General features: G+C 41.6%; 1 protein-coding gene across 3 annotated transcripts; it reads right to left on the bottom strand.

Annotated features, from left to right (window-relative positions):
* Positions 1-333: 333 nt before the first annotated feature.
* On the bottom strand, positions 334-24,806 carry trappc13 (trafficking protein particle complex subunit 13). Of its 3 annotated transcripts, XM_080742734.1 has the most exons (13): positions 24,670-24,806; positions 22,511-22,579; positions 19,076-19,175; positions 17,706-17,790; positions 16,633-16,760; positions 14,615-14,687; positions 13,789-13,833; positions 11,469-11,486; positions 6,786-6,922; positions 5,898-6,096; positions 3,220-3,320; positions 2,221-2,368; positions 334-1,749 (listed from the first exon to the last, which is right to left on the bottom strand). In XM_080742734.1, the coding sequence occupies exons 1-13, from the start codon at positions 24,713-24,715 to the stop codon at positions 1,642-1,644; spliced, it is 1,257 nt and encodes a 418-aa protein (XP_080598860.1). In that variant the 5' UTR covers positions 24,716-24,806; the 3' UTR covers positions 334-1,641. The 3 variants fall into 3 exon arrangements, with proteins under 3 accessions (XP_080598860.1, XP_080598861.1, XP_080598862.1); XM_080742735.1 differs by lacking the exon at positions 11,469-11,486; XM_080742736.1 differs by lacking the exons at positions 19,076-19,175; positions 22,511-22,579; positions 24,670-24,806 and adding an exon at positions 18,416-18,444.
* Positions 24,807-26,383: the final 1,577 nt, after the last annotated feature.

Here is a 26,383-nt window from a genome sequence, read left to right on the forward strand (position 1 = left end):
CATTTTTGTACTTTTGGTACTTTAAGTATATTTTGACACCAACACTTCCATACTTTTATTCAAGTACATTTTGATGCACTCCCCCTGACTATCAGAGAAGCCCCCGCACCCTCCAGTCCTTCAAACCCCCTCTTCAATATTGCTTTCCCCAGCTGGTCCTGATGCCTTAGTCTTTGTTTCTAAATGCATTCGGAATGTTTTGTACCATTTTGCTTGCAGGATTTCCCCAAACGTTACACAACATAGAACCAAATATGTACATTTGGTTCATTGGTTCCTAACATTAACTTTTGACCACTACTGGACACAGATTATTGAAACATCACCATGAAATCCAGAGTTAGTGCTTTTATTCTGCTCTTGCACATTAACAGATTTATTTATATATATTTATATACACGCTCATCAAAACAAGTACAAACATTGATTATGTGAGAATCACAGGAGAACAAGCTACATGCAGAAATCCACAGTTGGTCCATTCAAATGTAAAATGCCTAGTTTCATGAAAAAAAAAACTATTTGCAGGGTCTGCTAGAATGTGACACAAGTAGCGCACAGCCATTTTTCTTTTCTTTTGATTTTTTTTAACAGCATAAATAATGAAAGTATATATTAGAATGTAAGTGTTCGGATTATTCGTTGAAATCTTCCAATAATTTAAATTGAAGATAAACTTATTTCATTGTTGTCTGCATTCAGGGCTGGTATCTCCCTTAGAGATAGGGTGAGAAGTTCAGTCACCCGAGAGAGACTTGGAGTAGAACCACTGCTCCTTCAATTGGAAAGGAGTCAGCTTAGGTGGTTGGGGCATCTAGTACGGATGCCCCCCGAGCGCCTTCCTAGGAAGGTCCTCGATGCGCGTCCCACTGGGAGGAGACCCCGTGGCAGACCAAAGACCAGATGGAAGGATTATATCTCCAAACTGGCTTGGGAACGCCTTGGTATACTCCCAGAGGGAGTGGAGGAAGTTGCTCGGGATAAGGAAATCTCATCTGGAAATCTCAGTTGTTACCCTCGCGACCCGATTCCGGATAAGCGGTTGACGATGGATGGATGAAGAAACTACTTAGCTAATCTTCGAATAGACATTGCTTTGTAAGTTGATAATTGTAAATCGCTCTCAATTAAGAGTGTCTGCTAAATGCCTAAATTGTAATTGTAACCAAAGGCAAAATAAGCCATTTACCATGAGAGGGAGTGGGTTGTTGGCTGATTTACCACTGTTTCAGGGTTGTGCCACGAGCCGCAGGCGAGTGGCAAACAACCCTGAAACAACGACCTCGAATGTTAAATTGCTTTTCTACCACTTTTTCCATATAAATGAAAGAAAACACAGTTGTAACTTGCAAGGATCTTTAGTTATAATCATTAATTGTTTCAGTGGGCAGGGTCCATGAGCCAACTCAAGGTTGTTGGCCTATTTACCACTGTTTTAAACCAATCAGAATTCAGTATTTGAACATGTGACTAGAAAAAGTGGTAGAATATGTTTTTTTTAAGAGAAGGGTGGGTCTTTATACATAATGTAATTTTGAAAACAATAAAAATAAGATAATATTAAAGAAAAATAAATGTCCTTGACGGTGCTGTACAGTACTTGTGGCCCATCCTAGCAGAATGTATTTCTCCTGGCTGGTCTCAGCTCTCTCGGCTGCTGTACGGACAAACCACACACACCTGGGCGATGTCGTCATACTCATACGTCCTCTTCAGGAAGGTGTCTGTGAGCCTGAGGCCAGAGATACTCTGAAAGAGACAGGATAACGACAAAACCACACCACTTAGATTGAATGACCGGTTGTTTGTTCTCAGAGCAGTCGCTGTGTTCACTGCACTGCACTGCACTCTAGCTGCCTACATTTACATTACCATGTACGAGCCGCATTCGGACGCAGAAGCAGTCCCCAGGTCAATATTTACTATTCTGTCCATAACGGCACATACTCGCTCACGGGGCCTCACAGGTCTCAAGGTCGCCTGGGACGGCGCTCCTCCGTCATGGATAATAATTATACTTTATTGCCACAAAAAAAAGTTGTTATGTTGGCCAATTGTTTATGTCAAATGAAATGAAAAGTAAAAGTGTCCTCTAAGTCCACATATGGGGTGGGCTTCCTTGGAAGCATGACACTTTAATAAAGAAAAGTCGGATCACTGATGTATGCATTTTAGCAGACACTTTCAAGTCAAGCAGAGAAGAAAGGTGTGGATTCTCACCTGCAACCCCTGGACGGAAGACAGCAGTTTGAGAGGCAGCGACAGGAAGGCACTAGGACCCACTTTCCCCAGCTGTCTGCCCGACACGCCACACCAGTGGATAGACCTGGTATTACACATCTCTAGAACCAGGTCCATGGTCCTTTCACTGTTAATACAGAACATAATGTTAGTACAACACTCCCCTCTAGTGGATAGACCTGGCGTTAAGGCAGGAACACACTACATATTGAAGTGGTCGGGGACTCATCGACTATACGAGTGAAATTGGCTGTCACAACACGACAGAGAAGGGAATCACACATTAGGACATTTCACAGGACTCATAGCCAAGTTGTAGCCGAGCTTCTGGCCAATGAGAGGGAGTGTTGTTGGGGACTTGACACCAGCAGCATGGAAGCTCAGGGATTGGTCGAGAGGGAGGGATGTTTTGGTACTCATATCTCCGCCACCGTTGCCCCTATCCATGCCAAACTTTGTACACACACTCCTTGGCTGCCAAACCCCTCATTTCTCACATGGCCCATTGGCCCTCTTCTAGCGCCACCACAAGGCAGATTCAACAGATTTTGCCCTAAAATCACGCAAAGCGGTACACAGTATGTCTACAGTCATGTCATCAAAATACATCTGTCCCATCTAGTCTGGCCCATTTTTGAAAACACATTTTTGGACACTGCTCCTACAGATTTTGCCCTAAAATCACGCAAAGCGGTACACAGTATCTCTAAAGTCATGTCATCAACATGGATCTGTCCCATTTCCCATATTCCCTCCTGATTGGCTATGATTGCCTTCTAAAGTTTGTATGCGACCTGACAGTTGCTTATCTCCTGATTAGGGAGTCTTACTGGTTATGTTGGCTATTTTTTTGTTTTCTGCGTGGCTTTCTTTGGAGCCATGCTGTTATCGTGTCCCTGTCTGTTTTGGTTTTGATGCACAGCACAACACATGGACCCAAGGAAAGGAGGAGCAGAGTGAAAAGAGTGAAGGTCTGACCTGCAGTTGGTGATCTTGCAGATGATGTCGAAGGGTTCCTCCAGGTTGACAGTGTCTGGAATCATCTCCAGAGACAGTCTGATGTCCCCGTAGCCAGGAGCCTGGAGAGGACACAACAAAACACTCATTGAATAAAGTCCTGGTCTGATGTCCCCATAGACCAGTGTTTCTCAACCTTTTTTCTGCATGGCCACACTTTTCATGTCCCAAGAATCCATGGGCACACCAACATAATACGGGGGTGTAAATATCGTCACTGTCGGGAAGAAACCTTCTATCTCCAAGTTTCAAATTTGTAAGTTTCTTCGCTAAGTAACACCCTGCTTCATCATACAAGGCTGTCGCACAACAGTAGTGAAAACAGCAGATCCACAAGCACACAACGCCTCGCACTGCGAGGCGTTGTGTGCTTGTAGATCGGCTGTTTTCACTAGTTTAAATCATTTTAAAAATGATAAATACAATACTGGGCCACACCAAAGGTCCCCAGGCACAGTGGGGACTAGACTCTAGTAATACATGTGGACCTACTGTACCAATGTGTTCATGCTTAACCCCATGTACATACTATACCTGTTGCTCCTATGTGTGTAATGTTTATACTGTATATGTACATATATTTTATGTTCTCTTTGACATGCTACGCTACAATTTTGAAGCGAGGTCTCCTGCGCAAGTGCTGAGATTTATCTTTTTTTTCTTAATGATGTACAGCCCTGCCATGCCCGAGGAACCCGAGAATTTCCTGTTTTTGAAAAAAAATAATAATAATTTTGACCCCAAAAAATGTAGTAGGCATGATAGCAATCGCGAAATTGCATGTTTAACCCCCATAGCAACCCCATCTTTCAAACATGGCAGCCATCTTTGTTTACATTTTAGGAAAACATAATGGCTGCTATCTCATGAATGCCTGAACGGATTTCCATTCTGATTTTTTTGTTTGAAAGCTGTGAGCAATGTGGACACACGTGGTGCATTATCTAGGCATGGGTGTGCATGATCCGTGCACTATGAATTACATGGAAGTCTATGGAGACAGGGGCATATGAGAGTACGAAGGTATTGTTAAATGGCAGCAAATGAGTTAACCACAAAGCTATTAAAAGCCTGCCTGCTTTCTCAAGGGATAGATGGCAAGTAGCAAGTAAATAGAACGTTGGGGCAAAGTGGAGTTTGCTTTCAGGTTGCCCGACAGGCAAGTGCATTCCAGCTCCATGAAATATTATAGGCTATTCATGACCCTGTCTTTCCCTAATAGGACTGATCGTGGATAGCTACTGGGACGTAAGTCGGGACTTGATCAACCCCGGCTGGGTCACCTGGGCGAGGGTGTATGATGTTGCGAGACCCGAAACACCCGTCGACCCCAGGCTACATCACTGATGATACGTCCCAGCTGCATCCTTGTGATGTTTTTTACACTATTAGTTCTATTTATAGTGGCTCATAGGAATAGACTATGTGACAACCAGGAATAGTTTGGTGACCACCGGAGACTCGGTTGACGGCCGGAATTTAGACGGCACCCGGGAGCAGGTTGGGTTAGCGCCCCAGCCTGTGTCTTCCGTGAGGAAGAAGCCCAACAAATCCACGGTGAGGCCTTTAGGAGGGCCATTCAATTGCAGCAGCTGAATGGAATGTTTGGATTGGGGTCTGGTGCAACGCACAGGTTCTGAACCTGGTGAGAGCAGGAGAGGACCTGGTAAGACGTAGGAGGAGCCCGGCCAGGAGTCAACCCATAGATCCTAGTTCTTCCACGCGCCAGAATGGCTCCCCAGTCCTGGCAGAGTAGTTCCGGTGCTGCACATTGAGTGACCCTGTCTTTCCCTAATAGGACTGATCGTGGATAGCTACTGGGACGTAAGTCGGGACTTGATCAACCCCGGCTGGGTCACCTGGGCGAGGGTGTATGATGTTGCGAGACCCGAAACACCCGTCGACCCCAGGCTACATCACTGATGATACGTCCCAGCTGCATCCTTGTGATGTTTTTTACACTATGAACTCATTCTGGTTTTTCAAAGTGACTGTTGCCACTCGGCAGTTATCGATTAAATAACATAGTAATCACAAAGCAAAAAAGCAGCTTTAAATCCAGCTTTAACCCATTCAGAATGGGTACACTATATTGTGTATTATTATTGTATTTAACTATTAAAAAATAGCAGATATACAAGCTCACAGCCGCGCTGCAAGCTTGTAGATCTATGCTATTTTTGAAAAATAATGAACATTTTGAATTTTGACCCAATTTTGACCTGAATCTATTAGTGTCTTTTGAATAGTTCTAAGGTTTTTTGAAAAACCTATGTTTCTATGTCAGCAATCTGGCCAGCCATCGTCAAAGAAAAGTGAGTCACTTAACTGGAGATCAGTTAGTCTGTTCTTGAGAGACTACTATGTCAGTGGTTCTTTTTCATGTGAAGGACCCCCAAAATGATATGTATTTGGCCACAGACTCCCATCTCAAAATAAGGACCCCCCCCCCCCCAGAAGCAGAATTTGAGTTACAAACGTTCCCTTTAAAAATACATTATATTCAAAGATTTGCACACATTTTCACGACTCTTTTCCAAAATAGCAGATATACAAGCTCACAGCGCGGCACTCGGTGCCACGCTGTGAGCTTGTATATCTGCTATTTTCCAATAGCTAAAGCATTAAATCCTTCCTACCATCCTCTGCAGCTGGCTGGTCTGCAGCCTGCCTCGCTCCCCCAGGTTGGTCTTCCACACGATGTCCAGCTTCCCAATGACCGTCACGCCCTTGATGACGCCCGCCTTCTCGGCGAACTCGGGCTTGGGTTTGAGGCAGTAGAGGTACTGTCTGGTGTCCATGGGCTGCAGGTACGACATCTTACCGAACGTGGACATTCTGAGCGACCGGGGAGACCACATGGCACACGGGACAGAAGACAACTGTTAATTGACTTGACCCATTAAGACTAGGGCCGTCACGCTTATGACATTTCACATGATGATTAATTGTCACACAAATAGTTGCGATATTTGTGTTTTAGTCGTTGACAATTTGAGTACCTGAGACCAAAAGTCCATATTTTAACATTTTGAATATAGATATTTCTTTGATTTACCAGACTGTAAACCACAAACTAGACGTTTTTAATCTGTTAAATTCTTAATGCACTCCCCCCTCATTTTGTTGAATTCGATTTTTTTACTTAACTCATATATATTAGGAATTATAAGACATAAATATATAAATAAATTACTAACTGACGTGCCAACCTTGGGATTTCACCAACATGTGCGCGTCGCACATTTTGGGATCAACTACCCAGGTTCTATCTAAACTTTAAATACAACATTGACAGTGGAAATAGCCGATCTACAAGCTGACAACGCATTGCATTGTGAGCTTGTCCTAGGCTGATATGGGGAGAACATGCAAACTCCACACAGAAAGGCCCTTTTCGCCCACCCCACCTAGGGTGTGTGCACTGATGACGCGGAGGAGAGAACACTTCCCCAGCGCCCACAGCGACTTTGCCACGGTGGCCCACACAAACCAACTCATCATTAAGCCCACGAGGTTGTACTTACCCTTCCTGTCCAGTGGAGGCCACTGTGTTGAGCTCGGTGACGTTGTACATGATGGAAGGTTCCAGGGAGACTTTCTCCATGAACATGGGAGACGTGGTGATGTTCTGGATCTGAGCCTCCAGGAACACCTCGTCTGTCTGGAAGGAATGGACCATAACAACAACGCACCGCGCAGCGCCAAGTTAGCTAGCTGCTAACCGCTTGCAGCTAACCGCTAACTAACTGATAACAACAACAACAACCTCCAGGGTAGGAATTAAGAGTGAAAGGATCACAAGTGAAGCACTGGAGATTCTGGGAATTCTGTTATTGAACAACAAACATTCTATGTAGCAATGAATACTATCAAAATGTAGAGCTATTTAATACTCGTTTTAACAAATAAATACCACTTAAACTAGAGTACCGAAGTCCTGACGTCACTTGTTCATTCCCTTGTGTCGCGTTTTTGTTCTTCTATGGAGAATAACATTGTGTCATCTTAGAATCGTCTCATATAAGCATTGTGGTCCAAACATAAACAAACTGTCTCCGCAATATTGTCGGGGAGGTGACTCTGTATGGCAATATTGTTTTCTTTTTTAAAGGAGGACTTAACCACTTTTCAACCTATCTTCATATAGGCCTAATTGGTCCTCACTAATGTTCATGATAAAACAGCAAAAAAGTTGTCCTACTTGGTCTGTGTCTCTAGGAGTTCAGAAATCTGCCAGTGCCATCATTGTTTGGCAGATTTTCTTTTAAACACAATTTTCAGGAATAGAAAGCCTGCAGTTTCTATTAGCTTGACTTCCCCATCGATGATGTCACTGGTAGACAGGTTTCTGAACTGCCCACAGCCCTCCTATGAGACCCAGACTGAGTAGAAAACATGATGTGCCATTTTATCATGAACATTAGTGAGGACCAATTATATGAAGATCCGTCCTGTAACTCATTCGGCAGCAGTAACATTAGCATTTTCTCTCCGTTAGTTGATTCTTCACATCAATAATAAAACAAAGTTGAACGGCTGCGATCACGTCATGTTTATTTTTGGAACACAGTTCTTATTTGACACGATATGGAGAACAAATAAGTCTATGGGAATTCAGAATTCCAGGCGAGCCAGGTAGGATGTGTGAATGAGGTCAGACTTCGGTGCTCTCTACCTTTAAATACAAACCTCACAAACGGTGCCCAGTCAGCGTCCCGTCAAGGTTACGGTGCAGTTAGTAGTACAGTGCTGATCAACAGGGTATACAGTAGGGGTTGCACTAACTGTTATTGTTATTATTACTTACTTACTTACTTTTATTCTCGTAAACTTTGGCTATTTTCTAAAGATTGTGTGTACATTTTGAACACTTTCACTATGCATAACGATAACGAGTACTTTTACTTTTGGTCCTTTAAGTATATTTTGACCCCAATACTTTTGTACTTTTACTCAAGTGCATTTTGAATACTGGACTTTGTATAAATTAAATGTATTAATTGATTACTTGCGCCGGCTGCGTTATGTATGTATGTATATATGTTGGTGTCCTGTCCGTTTAAGCCCGTAGCCCAATCAGGGACCAACATTTCTGGCAAAGTCATCATTAAAAGCCAATGAGGTTCCAGCATTCCTGGTGATGCCAGTGGTGAGTACACCTCATGATGTGCTCTACTTGTGCACGTGACGCAAGTTGGCACCTCGACAGAGTGCAGTTCTATTTTATTTCTAAAATGGCAAAAAATAGAAGTTCTGCTATTTTCACTTATTTCATGACGCACCTTATTATGGAAACGAAAATAAACACAGAATTTCACAGACGGTTCTGTAAAGTTGGATTATCATAAATCAACTGCTGTAATTCTCAGTGCAACCTCTAGTATACAGTAATGAGTAAGAAGCAAAAAGATTAGTTTCATGCCTGCAGAGAAACAGCAGACCTGTCCAATATTCTGACCGGGGGTTCATTATAATAATAATTCATGTTAAAATCATCACCATAATGTCCCGTGCCTCATAAACCTTACACCAACTGTCAAATCTCAGACAAAATTAACTACACTATCTAACTATTAATTTTCCGAATGTCTGACCGTCTGTCTGCATGCTGTCATCACTGATACTAAACAGTGTCGCCACCATGGTATCTAACTATCATATCGTCCATATATGGGCATAAAGATCTGCCCAACGGGCACACTAAGATTTATCCATAAATTATGTTTTGTCTTTTCTGCTTGTTGAGTCAAGGTGATTGACTATATCGTCACTGTCTGCCCAAAACCTCTTAACTCAATTTTTTCATAAATCAGGGCTATTGAACACCCTTTACGTCTGTGTGTTGGTTAAAATTATTGAACCACTGGAAAGTAGTAAAAAGTGCTTTGGACAAAACCTCCTAACTCCACACTTTCTGCCAAACCAGCTAACTCCACCCGATTGGCCCTCTCTTTTTTTCATAAATGTGTGCTATTGAACACCCTTTACGTCTGTGTGTTGGTTAAAATAATATTGAACCAATGAAACGCAGTAAAAAGCTCTTCGGTCAAAACCTCCTAACTCCACTTGAGCTCATTTTCCCGAAAATGAACATTTTGGAGTTAGGAGGTTTCGGCCCGACAGCAGAGATATGTTGATCCTTTAAGAAACCACGTCAAATGATTAGAGACATCATTATAATCATAATCCCAACAACAATGATCATATGATAAACCGACAGGCAGGTTTTCCCCCAGTGTGTGATCAGTGCAATCATCCCAGCTCTGGTCCAGAGTGTCTGATGCGGCTGACTAAAAGACTAGACCAGGATTTGTACGAGGGCTCAACTTCAGTCAAAATAAACTAAACTACTTCGCTGCTCACCAAACCAAAGGTAGTTTTGCGTTGTTGAAAGTCTATTCTCCGCGGTGGGAAACCTCTCAGCACCCCAACCACTCTGTAAAATACATTATTTTTGTCATGAAATAAAACGCTTCCAACTCGACCGCCGCTTATTTCCGGGTCGTGTCTGCGGTGGCTCGGGGTGGCTGCATTTTATTTCATGACAAAAATAGTGTATTTTACAGAGTGGGTGGGGTGCTGAGATTGCCTGGTTCCAGCCCATAGACCCCGCCCACTCTCAGAGTGGACTCTTTCTCTGGTCTGGAGCTGAGTACATGAATAGGCAGTTTAGCTGCCAAAATTGTCGGCTGATCCAATGAGCGCGGGGGGTGTGGGTGGGTCTAACGAATATCCAATCAGCGCAGCAGTTGAAACGATTTCAAACGAAGTTCACACACGACAGGCACGCATACACACACACGCACGCGCTGAGTTCACCAAGCTGTTAATGTTGATTACATGTTTCTGGTCGCAGTTCTGTGTGGAAGCAGTCACTGGCACAGACAGAGACACACACAAACACACACACACACACACACACACACACACACACACACACACGCACACGCACACACACACACACACGCCGCGGCCGTGCATCGCGATCACTCGCGCGCGGTCGTGCACGCTTATAAAAAAGTCCCTCCCCCGTAAATCGTTTCGAATAGGGCACAGTTTCAGACTAAAGCGTGAGCTGAGTCTGAAATCAGGCTAGTGCTGAGAGGTTTCCCACCGCAGAGAATAGACTTTCAAACACGCAACACTACCTTTGGTTTGGTGAGTAGTGACGTAGTTTAGTTTATTTTGACTGAAGTTGAGCCCTCGTAGGGGTACAGATATCCTGGTCTAGTCTTTTAGCCAGCAGTCTGTCAGAGTGTCAGTGCAGCTGACTCTATGGACCAGAGCTACAATCACCCCAGCCCTCTGCCATTCAGCAGCAAGAAACCCACCAATAAAATAAGTCCAGTAATTAGAGTGTTAATCAGACGGTTAGCCCTGCTGTGTGAGATGAGTTAGCAAAGAGTGCAGTAGCATCCAGAGAAAGAGCAAACGTTTAAAATATAGTGGAAAGTCCATGTGGTCAGTCATTTACCAAAGTAATTCACGTTAAAACTAGTTTTAAAGTAGCCTGATTCAATATAATGATATATATTAATTTGATCAGATACTGTAGGCCTCTTTTAGGGATGGGACCATATGAAAATGTCATATCACGGTTATTGTGACAAAAGAAAACGCGATTTAAGATATTATCGCGATAATCAAAATCCATTATGCTGGGGCGGAACATTTGCCAAAAAAAATAGCAGATCTACAAGCTCACAACGCGACACGGTAGATCGGCTATTTTTTGGCAAAGACGTTTGATAGAGAGTTTAAAAAAGACTGCATCAAGTATGTATATTTGAAGTACCTTTTACCAATTATAGAGGGTTTAAATGGTACCGGATATGCAGCGAGTATTAGGCATATTTTCTGATTATCGTGATAATATCGTAAATGTGCGATTATGTTGGTCACAATAACCGTGACATGACATTTTCGTATGGTCCCATCCCTAGTTGTGAGCTTGTAGATCTGCCAATTCTCAAGCCTCACGTTTGTCCTAGAATAGGGAGGCCAATACAGGGATTTTATTTTTGATGTGTATTTAACATAGTAAAATGATTTTCCACATATTTCACAATATTACTTTTGCTCCTTCTTAGCGGCCCCCCGGAGAGAGAAGAGACAAACCGCCGCCGTGTGGAGATTAATTAATGAAGCTGATTAATTAATGTTCAGCGATGAGAACAGAGGTAAAAATAAAACATAAAAACAATTACCACTGAACTGAGGTCACTCTAATGGAGAAAATAAAAAAATACAAGACATCGTATAAACATGAATGAAGTTAACATGCCAAAGACACAATGACCATGAATGAAATCATTTGCATTACAATACAAAATGCTACAGGTATGCAAATGAAAAGTAAAATAAAAAATGGGGGGGGGGGGGAGAAAAGCTACATTTCGTTGCCTTGTAAAAACCCTGGATCTCCAACTATGGTGACTGAAATCTGCCTTTGCTCTCACTTGCAAGTTTTAAGTTTAACTGCTCTACCGCAGAGAGTTGATGATGATGATCACACAGTGTGGCGGAGTGGAGACTATAGACGTTGGATAATCATCATAATAATAAACATTATAGGATATTGTCGGCCATTTTCCACAGTAACGAGTGTAGCCTACTAAAGCAGTCATTAAACTCTCAGTAGCCCAACTGTTACAGATGCGACCGGCCAGGGGTGCGTTCCAGAGTATCAAAACGAGGTATCGTTCGTTTTTACGTGAACCGATACACGATAGTATCGATGTCATGCAATCGATACCATTAAAAGTATCGCAGACGATACCCATCCCTCGTAAAAACTAAAATGACACCCAGATTGAAAGGTTTAACAACATATTTAAGCTATCCAGGCCTAAATGTGGTTAACCACATTTTAATGAACATAACAGGGACTATAAATAATAACTACATTGTTTCCTTTTTTTCCCATTTCCTGAAAAGTAACGCTTTTGGACATACAGGGTCTCCACCCTGACAGTGACAGGGAATTTTGTAATTTTCTGGAGATACAAGGTTTTTACAGGACTCAAACTACTCTCTATATTAGCATTTACTATAGAAAAACGTTCCCAAACACAAAATAAATAAACATGACATGAGGCATGATATGTAATGCAGTGGTTCTCAAAGTGGGGTCCGGGGACCCCCAGGGGTCCTTGGGAGGGTTCCAGGGGGTCCCCAGCAAAATGAGTTAATAGAGCATCGAAATCAACCACTTTAAGCCAACATACATTGGATATTAAAAAAATACAAATAATTTGAAATATTTTATACAACACATATGTTGGGGGTCCCCCTGGTGCAAAGATAATCTAATTGCCATGAAACACTTTGAGAACCACTGGCATAACGATACAATGACGATTATTATAAAGAAACTAATATAAATAAAATACAGTTTTTAACAGGCAGAAAGCCATGGTGATGAGATGAGTTGACAAAAATCACGGTTGACAGCCAGTGGTGGAAACTAACTATAGGTACTGTAGTACTGTGCGGGGAAATCCTGCTAAGTCAAACCAAACGCCGATAAGGCAAACGCTGATAAGGCAAACGCAAATGTAATGCCCGGGTCTCCTACCGTAGTGATCTTCTGCTGTCCCGTTAAGGAAACAGAGTAGCCTCCTTATTTTTAGCAATACAATGGTTATATGTCACGGTTATTGTCCACGACATTGCAAGCGGCGCGAAGGCCAGCGGACCTTGGTCCGGCTCTTCGCGCTCGAGCGCCGCAGGCATTCACCACCTAGCCGTGGTGAATGCAATCGTTATATTTATGCCCAGTCCGTAAGGCACGATAAACGCATGAATGGAATGAAACGCGATGCAGGTGAGCTCACATTTCACCATAACAAAATGAGTTTGGCTTATTGGCGTTTGCCTTATCGGCGTTTGGCTTATCAGGACGTGCCCGTACTGTGCTTGAGTACAACGGTGAGGTATTTTACTTAAGCATTTCCAATTATTTTATATATACTTCTGCTCCAATACATCTCATAGGCTAATATTGCACATTTTACTCCACTATGATTACATGTTAGCTTTAGTTACTTGTTGCTTTGCAGATTTCACATTAGTACAAAACATACGTAAGCACTATTAAATACTTACGACTGTTCAAAAATGGACAATCAACAAGCTCACAAAGCGTCACGTGACAGCGTGTAGTGAGCTTGTAGATCGTCTATTTTCAAAAAACAACTTTTTTGCACTTTGATAAACTTTGGCACCGTAAGCATATTTTGATGCCAATACTTCAATACTTTCACTCAAATCAAATTTTGAATACAAGCCGTTTTACTTCTAACAGAGTAATTATATGGTATTGATACTAGCCCTATTACTTAAAGGAGCCTTTTTTAAATGGCGTGAGTAATCAATAGAAGGGAAAAAAAGGCATTTTAGGGGTGAACTACTCCTTTAAGTAAAAGAAAAAGTACTGCTTCCACCACTGTTGCCAACCATACGTCATAATACTGTCTATACAGTACAGTTCCTAACATATAAGACATAAGATTTCATAAAGCTTACCTCTGCATTGTAGAACTTGGTTTTTACATCCAGGGGCTTCAAGACCTGATTGAAAATAGATTGCAAGCTAAACGCCGTTGTCTTCTCACCGAGTTCCTCCATTCATAAGCAACACAAATTAAACGTGAAAAAAAAATATACACAGTGTCTAGTAATGTATCATCAACATTAGAAATCCTTATAAATAAAAGACAAAGAAGCTGAAAGTGGACGATTGTAATGAAAGTAGTTCTAACGATACTCTTCCAACTGTGTGTCTAAAAGGACACTCAACAGTTGGAAGTGCTTTCCCACACAGAGTGTGAGAGAGTGTCTCTCCGCCGCGGCACAAAGCCCATAGCCTGTATGCTAATTGCTTTTCAGCTCTATTGTAGACTTGTGACATTTCTCAGAGTCCTATCAACACACACTTTAACCCGTTTAGGGCCCTGGCATTCTTTTATGCTTTAGCCATTGAAAAATAGCAGATATACAAGCTCGCTTGTAGATCTGCTATTTTTGCAAGTCTTTGTTTTTTGACCCGATTCAATAAATGTAAACTTTCTGCCTCTTAATATCTCTCCTATGTTACCAACATCAATACAGCATGGCATTGTGGACAAGATCCTATCCAACAATAACAAGATATTGTCCATGTTGGGTCTGAGATGCTAAATCTCATCAAACGGTGGTTCAGTGGCTCAAATGCTGAATAAATAATATGAAAAGGATTGAAAAGCACTGGTCCACCAGATTGGTTCAAACAACGTTTCATTCGTTAAAACAAGTTCTGCATCGTTGTCCAGGCTCTGCCATTTGAGGAATAGAAAGTTCACACACGACTCACCTGAAATTTGAAGAATTTTCTGAAATAGAGTTTCTCCCCGAACTGTGTTGTATAGCTGACTGCACACACCAGGCTAAAGATGAGAGGAGAGACAGAGAGAAATGTTCAGCGTAGCAAAATCGTATTCTGTGATAATTTGACACTCTTTAACTGAGTGTAAAGGCATGTGCTGTCAAACAGTACGCTCATACAGTAAGTATCTCCATAATTAAACTGTAAATTAACCCATTTAGGCCTAGAATTATTGAATGCTTTAACTATTGAAAAATTAAGATCTGCTCTTTTCACTATTACAAGTAAGACTCCCTAATCGGGAGATAAGCAACCGTCACGTCGCATACACAAACTTTAGAAGGCAATGGTAGCCAATCAGGAGGGAAGATGGGAAATGGGACAGATCCATGTTGATGACATGACTTTAGAGACACTGTGTACCGCTTTGCGTGATTTTAGGGCAAAATCTGGAGGAGCAGTGTCCAAAAAAAAATTGTTTTGCAAAAATCTGCCTGGTGGTGGCGCTAGGGAGGGCCATGTGAGAAATCAGGGGAGGTTGTGGTTTGGCAGCCAAGGAGTGTGTGTGCAAAGTTTGGCATGGATAGGGCCAACGGCGCCAGAGATAAGAGTAGAGCAAAAGTGTGACGTGACGTGACGGACACACTGACTAACTGACGGACGGACAGCCGGTGAAGCTTAAGCTCACATCTAGAGATCGGGCCCTCACAGCTGTGTTGCACCAGTGATCCAACTGATATGGCCATATATGGAGATCTAGTTGGGAAAGGCGGACACATTTTGTGTAGCTCTGAAAGGGTGCGTGTGCACAATAATATACAGTAGTTGCATAAAAATACAAACTGTACAGTAAATATGAAATGAGCTGGAAGGATAAAATGTAGTGATTTCCCATGACATGTGTGAGCATCTCTATGCATTTGTGCATAGTGTGGAAGTGGAAGCAAGTGCAGGACTGGTGTTGCAGAAAAAAGGTTCCCAAACCTTTTAGCCTGGCATTCAAAAGAGAAATGAGACATTCCCCCGGGACCCAAACTGGTAACAATAACAGATCTACAAGCTCAAGGTTGAGAGCTTGAAGATCGTCTATTTTCACGGCACAAGTGCTAATCAAAGTGACTGTACTGGCCAATCACAGGGCATCTTTTCTGGGGACTTGACAAAACACATAAAAGCATAACATCTGTTTAGCAGCGTGTGATGGCTTGTGTGGGACAACGATAACATGGATGTGTTTGTAATGACAAATAGTACCACATTCATGGAAAATAAAAACACTTTTGACCGCAACAAATAGTGTAACAGTGATAGGCTTATAGGCTCCACTCTATGCTATGAGGGCTGCTGGGTTCTGCTGAGGAAACTGGACAACAGGGGCATTTCTGCCTAATAGACCTCAAGGACAGTCTTTTTGGATCAATATAAGTAGGAAAATGAGCCTAGATGTGATTTAGGGCAGAGTTGTCCTTTAAAGTTATACCATGTAACTTTTTTTATAAAACAAATCTTAAAATTGTCCTAACTCTTAAATCGCTAAAGTTTTAGATCACCCACTCCGTTATTTTCAGCTTCTGAAGCCTTCTCTTTATATGTTTTCTATGATCCTGACCGGGGTCCGGTTTTCGCGCAAAAATTACGTCATCATACACTACCGGCCAATCACAGCGAGGGTTATACACTGCCGGCCAATCACAGCGCATCTTGAAGTGGGGTCGCTAGCTATCACAATATGGCGGCCATATTTGTAGGCGCCCGTGTGTCTCTATCTATACTCGGGTGAAACACTCCGTTTCTCCGGAATGCCTGAACGCACAGGAACCAGGGACCCCTCTAAAGATAGATCTCGGCGAGGTGGAGGCAGACGCGGGGGTGACGCGGGGGTGTGAGGCCCGGTCCGCGGCGAAAAACGGCCGAAAGACGCGGACGCTACTGACCACTAGTTGAGCAACTTACACAGTATAGCTTTAAGTATTATCAGTCTACATTTGAGCATAATAAAGACATACATGTGCGTGCCGATCTCCTTGACTTCGTGGTGGATGACGTCATCGATGCAGCTCTCCGGCTTCAGCTCGCTGACGGTGGAGTTGGAGGCCGACAGGTTGAGCCTCTGGGAGCTGGTCTGTAGGTCAGCCTAAAAGACAACACACAGGTTAGTCTAGAGCAGGGGTTTTCAAAGTGGGTGACGGGGCACCCTGGGGTGCCGCGACGGCAGTCCAGGGGTGCCGCGAGATCATTTGATAATATTTGGAATTTATTTGGACATTTGAAAAAATATGTAGTATCATTTTAAACTTGAAGCACAAAGTTATTTTCAGTCAGTTCTAACCAAAATGGCTGTTATCCCAATGTTTTCCTTGCAACATAATCACTAAAATATCGTCACTGTTAGGCAGAAACCTCGTATCTCCAAGTTTCAAATGTGTACGTCTTTTGGTAAAGCAAAGCCCTGCTTCATCATACAAGACTGTCACACAAAACTAGCAAAAACAGCCGATCTACAAGCACACAACGCCTCGCGATGCGAGGCGTTGTGTGCTTGTAGATCTGCTGTTTTTCTGCTTTAGGTCCACTGCCTGCCTAACCCAGATAATGAATAGCATATCCATGCATGCACACTGCACAGAACACATAGAATAAGACATTAAATATCTTATTTCCATTTTCCAACAATGGTTTTATTGAAATAACTCATTGATTGAAATTGCTTTTTTTTTACGTTAACAATTACGTTTCTGTTTGGCTTGTAGGCTTTGAAGTTGCACATTGAAGATAATATGACACATAACCTCAAGACATGACTGAAATATTTGACAACTTTATACATTACTAAACTACGATACTAAAAGAACATTGATAGTGGAAATAGCCGATCTACAAGCTCACACCGTATTGCATCACTACGCGTTGTGAGCTTGTAGATCTGCTAGATTCCACTATTTTTGAAAATGTTTGAAAATATATGAACATTTTTCAACACAATTATCAAAAATAATTGTCAAATAATTGTGATTATGTCAAATAATTGTGATTGGACGACTATGTAATAATTATGAGGCCTAGAATCAAGGTGAGTTACCTTCACCAGAATGTCCTTGACAATCTGGCTGCTGTCGTTGTGAACACTGATGTAACTGGAGAAGGTCTCACCCAGGAAGATGTTCCTGTTGAAAACACATTTACCATTGGTTAACACATCTGGTGCCAACCCCGAGTTTCCCGAGTTTGAAAAGGTACCACCCCTGTGCCAACCCCGAGTTTCCCGAGTTTGGGCCGTTTTTGAAGAAAAACATTTTTTTTTTCAAAGATTTTTTTTTTTCAAAAAAGATTTTTGGACCTCCAGAAATGTATTAAGCATGATCGCGATCGCGAAATTGCATGTTTAACCCCCATACCAACCCATTCTTTCAAACATGGCAGCCATGTTTGTTTACATCTGAAGAAAACATAATGGCTGATAAATCATGAATGCCTGAACGGATTTCCAAGCGGATTTTTTTGTTTGAAAGCTGTGAACAGTGTGCACACACGTGGCGCATCATCTAGGCATGGGCGTGCACGATCCGTGCACTATAAATTACATGGAAGTCTATGGAGACCATGGCATCGCGGGACATTGACCGGAAAAAATCATTGCAACATAAGTGTTAAGAACAGGAAGGGGCCTTAACTCTGTTGAACAAGACGTTTTTTTTATCACCCAACGTTCTGAGGTAAAGTTAGCATCTCACCCAGCATTAAAACATCTGAGGTAAAGTTAGCATCTCTCCCAGATAGTTATTTTATTACCCAAAGTTCTGAGGTAAAGTTAGCATCTCTCCCAGATAGTTATTTTATTACCCAAAGTTCTGAGGTAAAGTCAGCATCTCTCCCAGATAGTTATTTTATTACCCAAAGTTCTGAGGTAAAGTTAGCATCTCTCCCAGATAGTTATTTTATTACCCAAAGTTCTGAGGTAAAGTTAGCATCTCTCCCAGATAGTTATTTTATTACCCAAAGTTCTGAGGTAAAGTCAGCATCTCTCCCAGATAGTTATTTTATTACCCAAAGTTCTGAGGTAAAGTTAGCATCTCTCCCAGATAGTTATTTTATTACCCAAAGTTCTGAGGTAAAGTTAGCATCTCTCCCAGATAGTTATTTTATTACCCAAAGTTCTGAGGTAAAGTCAGCATCTCTCCCAGCATTAGATGTAAGCCATTTACCATGAGAGGGAGTGGGTTGTTGGCTGATTTATCACTGTTTCAGGGTTGTGGTTACTTCTACCACTTCTACCATATACATGAAAGAAAACAGTTGTAACTTGCAAGATCTTGGAAACTGCAACACAACAGTGGGTGGGGTCCATGAGCCAACTCAAGGTTGTTGACTGATTTACCACTGTTTTAAGCCAATCAGAATCCAGTATCTGGATATGTGACCACAAAAAGTGGTAGAAAGTGTTTTTATTACCCAAAGTTCTGAGGTAAAGTTAGCATCTCTCCCAGCATTAGCGACTCTGCTCCTTTAATGGTGGACGGGTCTTCCTTCATGAGTCGATGGAACACATCGCCTGCGAACACACAAGCGTCTTTTATTTTCACATCACAGGGTTACAGGTTAAGGGGTTGATCAATCCGTACATAAAAGCAAGCACTTTAAATCAGGGACTGGCCCATAGGTTGAACTCCCGTTGGGTCGAACAGCGTCGGCAGGTTAGATACTCACCAGCGTCGGCAGGTTACCAGGTTAGGGTTAGGTTTAGGCATAGTTTTACTGAGTTTAGGGCAGTGTTGCCAGATGGGAAATGTTGAATTATCGTACCGGAGGCTCAGAATTATCGTATTTGACATGAAACTATCGTACACAGCCAAAAAAGAGAAATCACCCACGTAAAAAACGTAATTTCACCAAAAAATGCGTCTTTAGTGTAAGAAACAACCTTGTTTGAGACTCCTACGTGACAAAAACGCATAAGATATGCTGTGAGGAGGCAGGCAACTTCCTGGAGCTTCCAAGTACAGATCTAGGGTCAGATTGACTGATTTCCTGGCTTATTTTGAGAAGCCAAACCAGATCCCAGATCAGCAGCCAGGGGAAATAGTGAATTCACGCTCTTTTTGGCGATATGCCGAAATTATCGTACATTTGGGTATTTTTGGAATTATTGATCGTACATCGTACAGAGGGTCAAATTATCGTACAAATACGATAATTATCTTACATCTGGCAACAATGGTTTAGGGTTACGGTTAGGTTTTGGTGGTCGACCTAAGGACATGTTACATGTTAAGGACATGTTACCCTTTAAATCAAGTACAAGCAACTTTGACAGAGCAACTTTTTGTCCACCAAGTATCTACGCATGCGTTTGACTCTAAAGTAGGGATGGTCCGATCAGGTTTTTTGGAACCGATCACCGAGCACCAATCACAAAAGTTTGATCACCCGATACCGATCAATCACCGATCCGATCAAGTTATTATTTATATTTTCTAAATGTTAATGTTTTAACTTTAATTAATTAATTCACTCATGAATTCATTTATATATTTGCCTTATAGTTATTTACCAGCATTACTATGTATTTATTATCATAGCAGTAACTAATTATTCCTTCAGCACTGTGGAAATCAATACCCCAAAATGGCCTCAAGTGGGCATACTGAACGGCTGGTTGATCGGATGCACCGATCGGATCGGGAATTTACCTTTTGATCTAAACCACCGATTATCGCCGATCACGCTTTGATCGGCCCGATCCGATCCATTGCCGATTGATCGGTAACATCTCTACTCTAAAGTACTGCAGGGTTGAGTTCTTTGTCCACCTCTGGGTAAAACTAACACCATAAATTCAAGCATCTAAATGTGGGAGCAGGATCTAACATCATCAAAGGTCATATGATGAAGGAGGCTAATCTAATGGAGCTAATCTGGTGCCTGGTTTCTGTTAGCAAAACATGATGCAGGTAATGGCCCAGTATAATACCTGTGTACCACTCCACTTCAACTTTGTTTTATGCCTTAACTATTAAAAAAAAGCAGATATACAAGCTCACAGCGCGGCAAGCAGATATACAAGCTCACAGCGCGGCACCGAGTGCCGCGCTGCGAGCTTGTAGATCTGCTATTTTTGGGAAAAAGAAATGTGATTTTCTTTTGCAAGTCTTGGAATATATCTTGAATTTAAAAGTGAACATTTTGTAACTCAAATATTTGCTTCTGGGTGTTCCCTGGAACAACATATTTTGAGATAAGGGGTCCTCGGCCAAATACATGTCATTTTGGGGGTCCTTGACATGAAAAGGGTTTGAGAACCACTGATTTAGAAGAAGGATTTAGAAAACATTTATAGATTTGGTTCAAAATTATTCAAAGACTTGCACAAATGTTAATGTTATTTTTTTTTATAGTTAAAGCATGAAATAATGGTTAAAGTGGTTCTAAAGTGACACAGATTTGTGTAAATGGATTAAAAATGGGTCCGGAAAAGAGAACACATGACCTTGTGGTCCAAAGGCGAAAGCTACCCGGACACATCAAAACATGTGATTATTTATGAGCTCCTGTGTCGCTTCTTTTGGGGCTTGTTTTTGTCGAGCTGGCCGCTTGTTTCTCTTGCCTAATCTGGCAACACTGCCAGCGGTCACGCGGAAGCCGGGTGCAGAAGCCAGGGTTTGATAGCATTAAGAGTTGATTATCCAGACGCAAACTCCACTCAATTCAATTTCATTACAGAGCCGAATCACAGCCTGTTGTCCCAATACACCTCACATTGAAAGAAGTCATTAAAGTTAAAGGTATATTCAGTGATTGTATTTCATTCAAATAAAAATATAATTGGTACATTTTCCATTCATTCTCCTCACTAGAATGTGTGCTGAGTGACCATATAAGGACTTCCACCATGGCCCGTGTTACGAGCATAGCTAGATTTAGTTTTCAGAGGTGGCCAGCCAGTCCTTGACCAATCAGGGCCATAGTTATGTTATGATGTTTAGTTATGATGGTCAAAATAAAAGTTTTGAGAACCACAGTCACTCTGAATTAAGAACGTCTGCTATGCCTAGATTGTAATCTACTGAACTCATAAAATGCCACAGTCTCGTTGTAAATCAGCATCATACATACTGAAGACTGGAGACGTAGACCCAGTGATTGGGTCTAATGATCAAAACGAGAACATTATAATGGTGTAAAAAATCTTTAAAAAACTAAACCTTTCCACGCTGTAAGGCCAGTAAGGGACAAGATGACCCCGGCCACTTTCATTATCACTGAATACACCTTTAAGGGCTAAGGATGATTTTAAATGTAATGTAGACTATCTGCTGGGAAATAAATAGATTGGTATTTACAATCTGATCCATGCTCAGCCCTGCGCCAATCAAAGATACTGGATTGGTTTAAAAACGGAGACTCAACAAAAAGACACTACATGACAAGAAAGAGACACTGGTGTCTACATATTGACCAGACAGAGACAGAGAGTACAGTAAGCTGTTGGGGCATTAAGGCCACTGTGGCCTCAGGTCATGCCATTAAGGCCACTGTGGCCTCAGGTCATGCCATTAAGGCCACTGTGGCCTCAGGTCATGCCATTTTTCGGAGGGACACAAGCCCAAACTGAAGGGCAACAGCAGCCATTGCCTTCATGGCCTCCATGAAATTCCTGGCCATCACTGAATCACAGCCAGTTGTCCCAGGACTAAGGATTGGACGATACGAACGTTTCACGTCACGATCATTGTGACCAAAGGAATCGCGATTTACGATATTAACGGGATAAAGAAAATAGCCCCAACATCCATTATTCCAAGGACCCAGAGAAAGACAGATTTGAGTTACTAATGATCGATTTGAAGAAGAAAAAAAAGTGACAGGCCTACTCATGTCCAGTCTTACCTGGTAGGTCTCTGTCTTCACATGTCACTGGCATGTTGGTGAAGAGGGTGGGTTTGGTCAGCCGCATCACTGGGAAACACACACACACACACACACACGGTTATACTAGGCCTGTGCAAAAAAATCGATTCACTATATTATCGTGATGTTAATGCTGGCGATTCAATTAATCGATTTTCAAAGGTCAGAATTTTTTTTTTTTTTAAGGTGAAATTCACCTGAAGGTGAATTTGGTGAAATAACCACTTTCAGTCAGAGTAAGTACAGGTCCTAAAGGAACAGTTTTAGGTCATGAGGATGTCATGTTATGGCTAAAGCTAGCGCAGTGCTGTAGGCCTGTAGCACAGCGATCTTTTTTAATGTTTTTATGACTGTTGTGTTCTGTGTTTTCTGGCATCTTGACCAGGAACATGTTGTTGTAATGTTGTACCACTGGCACTTTGGCTGAAATAAATGTCAGAAAGATTGACTAACTTTATTTGGCTGCATTGATTTGAAGTATATGATTCAACTTTTAATGTTTTATATTGTTTAGAATTGTTTTAAAATGTTTCAATATAAAAAAGCTGTAATTTTTGGGGAAAAATCGCAATAATCGTGATTCGAATCGCAAATCGCAGGAAAACGCAATAATCGTGATATAATCGAATCGTCACCCTATGAATCTAAATCGAATCGAATCGGGAAAAAATGAATCGTCACAGGCCTAGGTTATACTGTATGTACAGTATGTATTTGTTGTGTCTGATAATCACATGTGGGATGGGTCAAATATTGTCCAGACACGGAAATAAAATATTCATTCATTCATTCATACACAAGCACGCACGCACGCACGCACGCACGCACGCACGCACGCTATAGGCTATATATTCAAAGATTTGCAAAATGTATTAATGTTTCATGATTTTACAAAAATAGCAGATCTACAAGCTCACAGTGCTGCACTGTGAAAAAAAGCTTAAGTTTAAAACAAGTCCAGTAGCTGTGGTTCTCAAAGTGCGGTCCGGGGACCCCCAGGGGTCCTATAGAAGAGGGTCCCCAGCTAAATGATTGATAGTTACTTTACCAAATGGACCCTTAAAAACAGGTCAGTAACTCTGAGAGTGTACAAATGGAACCAAATGGACCCTTACAGGTCTCTGTAATATAGCAATAATTATTATTGTTATAATACCATTATTATTATAAAGGCTAACCACATCTATCTATTTAATACAATAATACACAAAAAAACGACACAGACACTGACTGACACACGTTCTGTAGACTGTAAGTGCGTTATACGCCATTAATAACAAGTATTATAAAGTTGTGTTGCAATAGTTTCACACTTTCACACCATACAAACCAGATAAATATGATGCTGTTAAACTGACTATTTTATTATTCATGACCAACGACATCTGTCCTGTCTTTACACGAATTAAACCACTTCTGTGTCATCTCATCAACTCTGGGATTCGGATTACATTAAAATATAAAACATTTTACATGCTATAACAAGGGTCTTCAACAGGGGGTCCTCAGAGTTACTACAGGGGGTCCTTCAAATCTTTGTGTTTTTTATATTCCATATTCTGGAGGACATTAGCCAAAAATAGAAGACCTACAAGCCTCGCGAGGCGTTGTGAGCTTGTAGATCGGCTATTTTTGGCAAATAGCTTTGGTGTAGAGGGGAAAAGAGCAGACTAAGTACAGAGTGAAAGGTCAAGTTTATTAAGTATTGACAGTTCAAGTGGTTAAATATATGAAAACACAAATTGACATGAATCCAAAATACACTGATGATTGTGCTGTCAAACGATGAAACTATATGGAATCTATGAACAGGTTGTGGGGGTCCCTGCTTCATCGCTATCTCAACTAAGGGGTCCTTGGCCTGAAAACGTTGAAGACCCCTGATCTAAAAAATACAACATGAAATCATCAAAGTCAAAAAGTATATTAAGCTATCCATGAGAAGTTCAATATGCGACACAATTCTATGCAATATAGTGGGTGGTCCCTGCTTCATCTCCCTCGCAACTAAGGGGTCCTTGGCCTGAAAACGTTGAAGAATTAAACCACTTCTGTGTCATAGCAACTCTGTGATTACATTAAAATATAAAACATTTTGTCGTGCGTGCTATAATTAATATAAAAACATGACTGCGTACCTTTTAATGCCAGCAGGTGCTCTTGTTTGGCCTGGTTTACTTCCATTGTTTACAGTTTAAACTGAAAGCTCATTGAACTCTTTATTATTATTATTATGCTACGATGATGTTGTTGTTGTTAGTGGTTAGCCTGTGGCTAATGCTAGCTCGACCCGGATGTAAACCGACTTCTTCTTCGTGTGAGGTTAATGTCGGTTGGCAGCCTGATGCTGCCTCCTGCCGTCAAGGACTTCACTTCCATTCCCTTATTCCCTGCACCTTCTCAACCTTTTCAGGCAAGTTATGGCCCCCCAAATAATCATGTTTTCACTGTACAGTAAAGTAAATGTACACTTTTGAGGTATTTGTACTTTACTTGAGTATTTTCAATTTCCAATAGGCCTACTTGTACTTCTACTGAGTCAGCGACGGCTGGAGTCTCCACTACATTTCGGAAGCAAATATTGTACTTTTACTCCACTGAGTTTATTTGAAAACTTTAGTACTAGTTACTTTGCATAAATTATAATATTATAAAACATACATTAAAATAGTATACTAGGCCTACTAGTTACTTTGCAGTTAATAATTATGATAGCCTACTACAAAACATACATTAAAATAGCCCTACATATTCTAGGCTATTGGAAAATATAGCCGATAGGCCTATACAAGCTCACAACGTGTCGCATCGCGACTCGTTGTGTGAGCTTGTAGATCTGCTATTTTCAATGATTTTGTACTTTTACCTTTGGTACTTTAAGTAGGCCTAAATTTTGATACAAATACTGTCTTACTTTTACTCAAGTAGGCCTACATTTCGAATTCTGGACTTTTTACTTGTAAGGGTGCCCTCACACCAAAATACCTATGAGAGTGGAATCCGCGTTCCGCCAATGCATTTCAATAAGAGTGAAGCGGTTTTAAGCCAGCAGAGGATTTCTGCAAAAAAACGCTTAACTCTCATTGAAATGCATTGGCGGAACGCGTATTCCACTCCCACAGGTATTTTGGTGTGAGGGCACCCTAACGGAGTATTTCTACATTGCAGTATTGATACTTTTACTTAAGTATAAAATGTGAGTACTTTTTCCACCACTGCATATTTTAACTTCAAGTCGGCTACTACTCGAAACTAGTAATAGATTAAACCCATTCTTTAATACCTCCCCCTGTCCGCTGTAAACAGGGACGTGCTGGGCCCCTGATTCAGCCCGGGAAAAAGAGTTGGAGAGGCCCTCATTGCGCGCTATAGAGAGAGATCTCTCTCTATAGCGCTGCTGCTACTCAAAGATTTGCCATTTCAGATCATGACAAGTGACAAGCCAGTGGGCCAATTACATATTTCGTCATTGTCGGGTGGAAACCTTGTATGTCCAAAATCGTTTGTTTTGTATTTATCATTTTAAAAATGATTTAAACCAGTTAAAACAAGCACACAACGCCTCGCACCCCGAGGCGTTGTGTGCTTGTAGATCTGCTGTTTTCACTACTTTTGTGCAACAGTCTTGTACGATGAAGCAGGGCTTTGCTTTGCGAAAAAATGTATACATTTGAAACTTGGAGATACAAGGATTCTGCCTGACGATTTACTTTGTTGGCCGCCCAGCCCCCAAAATGGAACGAAGGCCGACATTTTATTATTATTTTTTTCCTAATGGCCAGCCTGGACCGGACGGGAATGAACTGGCCTTTCGGGAGTTTTTTTCCCCAATGGCCAGCAGGTCCTTGGCTG

This window comes from Nannobrachium achirus (assembly GCF_963921795.1).
Source record: "Nannobrachium achirus genome assembly, chromosome: 15".
Classification (NCBI taxonomy): domain Eukaryota; kingdom Metazoa; phylum Chordata; class Actinopteri; order Myctophiformes; family Myctophidae; genus Nannobrachium; species Nannobrachium achirus.